At 46.8% G+C, this 8,585-nt stretch overlaps 1 protein-coding gene and 1 pseudogene across 1 annotated transcript; both read right to left on the bottom strand.

The window, feature by feature from the left end:
* Positions 1–1,988: 1,988 nt before the first annotated feature.
* Positions 1,989–4,008, bottom strand: LOC147458348 (flavonoid 3',5'-hydroxylase 1-like). Its single transcript, XM_086513003.1, has 2 exons — positions 2,939–4,008; positions 1,989–2,843 (listed from the first exon to the last, which is right to left on the bottom strand). The coding sequence occupies exons 1-2, from the start codon at positions 3,908–3,910 to the stop codon at positions 2,217–2,219; spliced, it is 1,599 nt and encodes a 532-aa protein (XP_086369129.1). The 5' UTR covers positions 3,911–4,008; the 3' UTR covers positions 1,989–2,216.
* Positions 4,009–6,164: 2,156 nt separating this feature from the next.
* On the bottom strand, positions 6,165–8,081 carry LOC147458347 (uncharacterized; annotated as a pseudogene).
* Positions 8,082–8,585: the final 504 nt, after the last annotated feature.

The raw sequence follows: 8,585 nt of genomic DNA, 5'->3' as shown, positions 1-8,585 counted from the left end.
GAGCTCTAGTGAGTCACAACAGATTGAGTGGTCATGTTTGCAGTGGATGATTGCAGAGGAGGCTGAGATGTCAGCGATTATGTAGTCATTCCTTTCTATGCTCGACAATGAGCATGGGGATATAGTTGTGCAGGATATGTCTTCCAGCAGACACCTAGAGCAGCTGGTTTGCTCTGAGGTTGCACGACAAGTTGATGCGTCTTTTGCGGACAGTCAGGAGATGCATGTGGCTGACACGCCTTGTCAGTCAGAGATGCCTATTTCCAAAGATATATATGTTGATGCATGCTCCGTAGAGCTAGCAGGGCCCGCTAGCATTGCATCAGCATTCGGTGGTCTCATGCATGAGATGCTGATCTTGAGACCGGATATCGCAGCTGCAATGAGAGCACTTGCAGTTGGGGTTGTCAGTCGTTTGTTGACTGATGATGGCATAGTGCACAAGGGAGATATGCAGGTATTGCGTACATGCTTGCAGTACGTGTGCGGTACGTCTAGTGGTGTATGGACTTACACGGGAGCAGGACAACCGGATGCACACGATCACAGCCAGCCAGTGGACATCGGTTGAGAGTGGTTTTCTCTCACCTTTTATAGTCTTTAGACTAGGTTCTCTTGCTTAAAGGCACAATCGCCTTTAAGTGGGAGGTTGTTGGGGTATAGGCGTCTGTGCCTTGCCCAACCGCCCAGAATCTGGGCGCCCACTGACTTGTATACCTTATACATAGCATAAGTGTACAGGGGGCTGCTCACTCTTTGAGTCTCCTTACCCATATCTGTGTTGTGTGTCTCCTTCTCTCTCTCTCTCTCACTCTCCGTCTGTGGTGCTCCCCGATCCCCTTCATTAAAGAGCTTCAAGAAATCCGAGCACCGACGCATCTATGCCTAGTGCAATGGAGAGAGAGAGAGAGAGAGAGAGAGAGAGAGAGAGAGAGAGAGAGAGAGATTAATGCCAAAGGAACACATCAAGAGACCTCAAATCTCTATATGACAAGTCTTGAATGTAAAACTTGGCATTTAAGAGGGAATTGTGATAACCAATCTAGCACACTCAAAGATTATTATCGTTTCCTCTTCTTATTCAGTGAGAGAGATCCCAAACATCCAACCAACAAGTTTAGAACTCAAAACTTTGTGTATGTGTGTGTGTGAACGTGCATGAGTGTGTGTGTGTGTGTGTGGGTGAGAGAGAGAGAGAGAGAGAGAGGGAAATAAAAGAGAATTTCAATTATCGTAATAATAATCCAAATAAATATAAAATATCTACTCGACGAATCTTGATCTTAAGGTCCGGGGGGGGGGGGGGGGGGGGAGAGAGAGAGAGAGAGAGAGAGAGAGAGAGAGAGAGAGAGAGAGAGAGAATTCATCTTTATGGAGTGATTATAGAGGCTCCAATCCATCCTCTTCACTTGTGCCTTCATGCACGCATGCATACACACACACACACACACAAATAATTGCATCTCCTTACAAGCCTACATTTGTCCATAGGGAGATAAACATTTATGGATGGAGAAAGGATAAACAATGTTTTAACGCATGTGTGTGTGTGTGTGTTGGGGGGGGGGGGGGGGGGGGGGGGGGAGAGAGAGAGAGAGAGAGAGAGAGAGAGAGAGAGAGAGGAGAATTCCAACCCACCAAAATAAAAGAAGTCCAAAAAACTTCAAAGACCCATTTGGCCAAGACTTGAAGCTAGGGAGAGAGTTGTAATGTCATGAAACACATCAAGATACCTCAAAGATCTATTTGACAAGTCTTGAACTTAAGACCTGGTATTTAAGAAGGGAACTATGAAATCCAATCAACCACAGTCAAAGGTTACCATAGTTTCCTTTTCTTATTCACAGAGCCAGATCCCAAAGATCTACTCGACAAGTATTGAACTTAAAATTGTATGTGTTTCTATGTGGGGAGAGAGAGAGAGAAGAGAGGGGGGGGAGGGGGGGGGGGCAAGAATTTTTATGGTCATAAGACAATCCAAACAGACATAGAAAAGCTACTCCATGAGTTTTGATCTCAAGAACTAAAAAGAAAACACGCACACCCCTACAAATATGTGTGTGTGTGACCCTATAAACAAGCTTTCATGACGGGAGCAACTCGCGGGTCACACACTAGTACGATGTTATACAAAGCATGTGAAAGGGCATTCAAAAGTTCCCGTCAAAAGAAATTTCACCCTACTTATATTACGATGAGCAATATCACTTTGACACTTACATGTAGAGGGTGGGGCTCACTCTGGGCGAGACGTGAGCAGTGAGGGGTTGTGCCAGCATAACGTTGAGCCCAAACAACTCGCTCATGTCCAGCCTCTCTGCATGTGCAGCTGCAGGGCTCCACTCGAAGGCCTGCAGAAGCCTGGCCAGGAAGAGGCGCAAGTTGAGCAAGCCCAGCTCCAGGGCGATGCAGCGCCTCCTGCCTGCGCCGAAGGGCAGGAGCTGGAACTGCTGGCCATTCTCCTCCACGTCACTCCCCACAAACCTCTCAGGCCGGAAGGCCAGGGGCTCCTCCCACGTGCCTGGGTCTCTCCCCACGGCATACACGTTCACGTAGGCACGTGTACGGGCCGGCAGCTGGTAGCCACCCACCGTACAAGCCTGCATTGACTCCCGCGGCAGCAGCAGCGGCGCCACTGGATGCAGCCGAAATGTCTCCTTTAACACCGCCCGCAGATATGGCAGCTTCTCCTGCACGTCCTCGTCCTCCACCAGCCGCTCTCTTCCCACCACCATATCTATCTCATCCTGCGCTTTTTTCAATACCTCCGGATTTCGCAGCAGCTCAGCCATCGCCCACTCGGCTGTGATGGCTATGGTGCCCGTTCCTCCCAGGTACATATCCTGCAAACAAACAGAAGACGTCCTTGATGTGTAAGATGAAGTAATTGTCTGCTAGAGTGAGCAGCCAGCTCCAGCTAATCACTTTAGTGGTTTACCATTATGACCGCCGTTATGTTATCGTCGGTGATCTGCTCCTCCTTCTCTTCTGACGCCGCTGCCAGCAGCACATCCAACAGATCCTGCTGATCAATATGAGGGCGATCAGCAGCTGGCAACCCAGATAATCTCTCGGCCCTTCTCTGCTTGATGATCTCTCCCATTGCCTGCTGCACCTTCGCCCCTACAACCTTCATCCTCCTCTCCCAGCCCTGCAGGTCCATCCAAGCGAGGGAGGGGATGAAGTCCCCTATATTGGGCACCCCGAGCAGAAGCATGGTTTCGTCAATCAGCGCAATCAAGTCGTGAGTACTGCCGGCGGAGCTGAGCTCTGTGTATTTCTTGTTGAGGGCGATGCGAGAGATGATGTTATTGGCAGCTTCCTGCAGGCGTAGGCGGACGGGGACAGGCGAACCGCCATAGCTGCAGCTGCGGTTGATGTTGCGAAGGAGGTCACGAGCCTCCTGCAGCCGAATGGGAGAGAAGGAGTCGAGGCGCCTGGGGTGGAAGATGTGGGTCAAGCACACGCGGCGGATGAGCTTCCAGTAGGGGCCGTAGAGGGCGAAAGCCATGTCGGAGTTGTGGAAGAGCATGTGGACGGTGGCGGCTATGGAGGGGCGAGAAGCGAAGGTGCTGTCATGGGTCTGCAAGAGGGCCTTGGCCATTTCTGGCGTGGAAGCCACCACATACAAATAGGAGCCTAGCCAAATGGACATGAGAGGCCCGTAGTTTTGGGCGAGCTTGGCCAAGGATTGGTGGGGCATGGCTCCCAGCAAGTGCAGATTGCCGATGAGCGGCCATGCCCGCGGCCCCGGGGGAAGTTTTCTCCTCCTGCTGCCCAGGACGAGGACGACAGACAGGGCTGCCCACACCACCGCCGCTGCCAAGACGGCCACCGCTACATTTTGGTAAGGATGCAGCCGAGAGAGCAACAGCCGCATCTCATCACTAGCCATATCTCCGTAATTCATGGAGTCGACAGAGGCTGCTCCATGGATTATGTTGGTTTGTCGATAGAGGCTCCTTACTTAATGTATTGCTTTGTGAAGGCTGGCAGCCTGGCATGTGCTTCATGCTTTACATTTTACAGTGCAGACGTGTAGGCCAAAATCTTCTTCACTCAAAAAAAATATTTATTCTATTCAATCAGCTTTCCGATTTCCTTGAAGGACGTCAAATCAAAGTTGAGGCTTTTTGACCTATTGACTGTCTAGAATCTGCCTGTTGCACGTGCACAAACGATTGAGGAGTTAGTGTTGGAAGTAAACTTTTTTGGAGTGGTAAAGATGTTAGGGTAAAGGGGCCAATAGAGTGCCACCTAAGAAAGGGAGGTATTTTGGGGAGGTAGATGTCAAAATTTTTGACATCTAGGGTATTGGCCAGGATTGCTAGGTGTTCCTCTACATGTGGAGGTAAGTTAGTGGTTGAATGGTGAGGGTAGGTGTTGTGAATTGTGGTTTTACAAATTCATGTGTTAAAAAAATGAGGGCCAATGGCGTGACAACGCGTCCCTTGCATTGTGTGAGGTGGCCTTCACTCCATGGTGTAATAAGTGTCCAGTACAAGGATGGGTGAGTACCACTCCTATTTCGTGGGTTCTCCCTAATTAAGCTTCCACCCGACGTATGTACTGCATGTCCAACATTCTAACTCATGGCTCGCGGCCTGGCATGGAGCTGAGGCTCTGCCATTGAGGTTCTCCGCGTCACTCTCCTCCTACTGCAACTTTCTGAATACAGCTTCACATCAGCAATTTACAGCAACAAAGACAAACGCCGGCGACCTTGTGGTGCTGAAGGCATTGCAGGTGTTAAGCACTGTAGAGAAAGCACTGTGGATGTGAGCGCGTGCACTGACACACACAGCTAAAACCTCATGATAAAAGCAGTATACGCCTGACAAAGAAGATGTTCAAAGAAGAAACCTTGCTTGGAGGCGCAATCTGCCCTGCATTCAAACCTACAATCGTCTCACACACAGATGCCTCTCAAATCTCGACAATCTCGCTGATTGGACGAGCTCGGACCCCTGCAGTGCAAAGTGCAAATCAAGAAGCTTCTTGAGGACAATCCCTCGCAAGCTGAGGAAAATCCCTTACCCGACGAGCTCGCAGCTTCAAAGACTCTCGTGACTCTCACCAATGTGATGCTCCGTGGGAGCATACCAAGCCTGCACAGCTTATGTGCCTCAAGTCTAAAGATTACGCACCTCAAGCCTCGAGATTTACGGGCCTCAAGCTCTCAAGTGATAATAGGAGACATGGCACAATTACTCCAGCTCTTGGATCGGCTATTTCTCTGGCCAAATGTCGCCTCAATGACAACAAGCTTGCGGGTTTATTGCCTTCTTCATGGGTAGGGAACAATCCCTATGCATCACAACAAGGTATTACTTCTGATTCTTCACAGTTCACAGAAGAATGTCATAACCATAAATTTGACCAAATCTCACGTAACAGGGACGATTTTGCCAGGTTTGGGAAATTGGACATGCTTGTCGAAGCTCTTAGACGTCGAAAACCTTGTGATTTTGTCGTCATAGAGAAAACAACAACGCAGAATAGACAAAGGCGCAAGGGTTGAATGGAGGTGAGAATTTCTCACTCAGCTATAATGAAGTTGAAGCTTGTTCTTGTTAACTACTTTGAGATGTAAGTACTAGGTGGAAGTCTTTCACAATGCTTATAGCATAATCTATGAAGTCTTAACTTTAACATTATGCATTTATGCTTGTAGTGAGCGATAGAGATCATCTTAACAACAATGTACCACTGAAAGGATTCTCGCATGCTGGTTTGGACTACAAAGCCACAATTTCCTGCTTGTTTGTACAAGACGACAATGCCATATGTCAAAGATAGAAGTGTAAGTTCCTCATAATAGGGACAAAGTAAGTGCCCTTCTGGCTGGCTTAAACATAGTGAATAGTGTCGATAGGAAAATAAATTCCGAAGTACAGCCGATTGTTATTTGGCAAGGACATCAAAATACAAAATACCAAATGTGAAAGCCTGGCTAGGATAGATAAGAAAACAGATCAAGACTCAAAAGAGTTTGCTCAAAATTGATGATGTTGCAAGCGTGCATGACGCATCTTTTCCAACCGTCTTCTACGAGCAGTAGCATGGAATGGTTGATCCATGTGAAGTGGCTTGTAGACAAGGCCTCTCAAAGAACCCCTTCCCATAATGCTGAACGCAAGCGATTTTCAAATTTGTTGTTGGATTTACCAATTCCGCCTTGCTTGTTGAGCGTCTTCTCGCCTCTGACATGATGTCTCCTTCTCTGCAAGTGCTTGTTTCTTCTTTGCCTCTTTTTCTAGTCTCTTTTCCTCCTTTGCCTTTGCTACTTCCTCTTTCTTTGTGTTCTTGGCCTTCATGCTCTTGATGTATTGTGTTGAAGTAAGAATCAAGCTATTTGTAAAGTCAACGAATGGTTCTCTATTCACTTGCCTCATGCAAACTTCAGTCGAGGGAATACGTAGAAGTTCAATCACGCGTTCTCTTTCCTCAGTGTGCGATGGAGATGGAGTGTTTTCACTTGCAAACTGCCTTGCTTGTTGTTCATAGTTGATCCCCAATGAAGCTGATCTGAAATGCTGAGAGCGATGTATGTGCGAATTGTCTGGTCCATCTGGTTGTTGATTTCCCCCTAAATCTGCTGGTTGTCTTCCAAAACCTATTGATTGCACCCTTTCCTCAGTGTTCAATGGAGGTGGAGTGTTTTCACTTGCAAACTGGCTTGCTTGACATTCATAGTTGATCCCCAGTGAAGCTGATTTGAAATGCTGAGAGCGATGTATGTGAGAATTGTCTGGTCCATCTGGTTGTTGATTTCCCCCTAAATCTGCTGGCTGGATTCCAAAACCTGTTGACTGCACCCTTTCCTCAGTGTTCAATGGAGGTGGAGTGTTTTCACTTGCAAACTGGCTTGCTTGACGTTCATAGTTGATCCCCAGTGAAGATGATCTGAAATGTTGAGAGCGATGTATGTGAGAATTGTATGGTCCATCTGGTTGTTGATTTCCCCCTTAATCTGCTGGCTGGCTTCCAAAACTTGTTGACTACACCCTTTCCTCAGTTTTCAATGGAGGTGGAGTGTTTTCACTTGCAAACTGGCTTGCTTGACATTCATAGTTGATCCCCAGTGAAGCTGATTTGAAATGCTGAGAGCGATGTATGTGAGAATTGTCTGGTCTATCTGGTTGTTGATTTCCCCCTAAATCTGTTGGCTGGCTTCCAAAACTTGTTGATTGATTTCCACACAATTCCTCATCTTCCTCCAAGAGTAGTGTATAACTCACTAAATTAGTTGTTTCATGCCGTTTAGGATCAGGCATGTCTTCAAGTGTCGTAACATGATCTGTTGCAAATAAGTTCTGGTCAAATTGAATTGCCAAATCATTCAATGCTAAGATAGCCTCATCCTCAATATTTCCATGTACTGGGGTTGACTGCACTTGCGGGATTTCTTCTTCGATAGCTGAACTAGGATCATCAGTCAAATTGGTATGATTGCAAGGCATGCCTTCAAATACCACAGCAGAAGGATTTAGAGGCCAAATCCTTGTCGCTCGAAAGCCCGCTCTAATGTTGGACTCAGTAAAGGAAGAGGAAATGGCCTTTGCCACTATTGAAGCCAACACTGATTTTGTTGCCTGTCTTGAACATGTCCTTTGTTGCCATATGTCTCTTTCCTTGCGAAAGTGAGTCTTCAAAGACTTGAAAATAGAGACGTCCAAAGGTTGTAGTTTATGTGATGTGTGTGCAGGTAATGTAAGTATGTCTATCCCAGATTCGTAAGCTTTGGTAACAACTTCCAATGACACATGACTCCCATGACCATCTAAAACTAGAAGATGTCTTCTACTTTTCCCTATTCTTTCAGTAATTGCTTTCTCAAAGTGCTTGAGCCATGCTTGAAATAACTCACCTGTCATCCACGCTTTCATCTGCATAGCCATTACAGCCCCTTCTTCACAATCCTCTATATAGTTGCCAGTCGCTCTGCTTCCCTTAAAGATGTAGAACGATGGAATAGCTTGACCTGCAGCATTAACACAACATAACACAGTCATCCACTCTCTAGAGTCGCATGTAATTCCGTAGACAGCTTTTGAACCCTTTCTTGCAAGAACTTTCATCCCCTTGTCCCTAGACCCTTGAAAACCTGTCTCGTATGCATTCCAAATATTGGTTGGTGGATAGTTATGCTCGTTGTACAATTTTTGAAGATTGTCATGAAGTGATTTAACTATCTCTGGTCTAAAGCGTGTTGCTCTTGATTGATCGAGCCCCTCTGAAACACAAAAAACCAATTTTGGATGGCGTTTTCGAAAGCTATCCCATCGGCTTTTACCTGGAATTCCGTTTGAAAATAGTGTGTGCCTGGTTTGACATATTTCTGCCACTTTGAGTTTCACATCTAGAACGGATACACCATGCCCTGACTCACACTTCAAGAATATCCACTTGAGTAATGCATCCTCCTCTTCTGTTGTCAATTGAGTTGGGGGGCCCTTCTTCTTGGTTTGAGTTCTCCCCTCTTTCCAATTGGAAATGGCTGTTCGACTCATGCCAAATTGAAGGGAACATTTGTTTAGGGAGAGACCATTATCCTGTGCCTTGAGAGCTTTTGCCATGTCTTC

The sequence above is a fragment of the Adiantum capillus-veneris genome, chromosome 5, assembly GCF_014529385.1.
Source record: "Adiantum capillus-veneris isolate H3 chromosome 5, ASM1452938v2, whole genome shotgun sequence".
Classification (NCBI taxonomy): domain Eukaryota; kingdom Viridiplantae; phylum Streptophyta; class Polypodiopsida; order Polypodiales; family Pteridaceae; genus Adiantum; species Adiantum capillus-veneris.
Note: the sequence above shows the minus strand (reverse complement) of the source record. Positions and strands in the feature narration are given on the sequence as shown.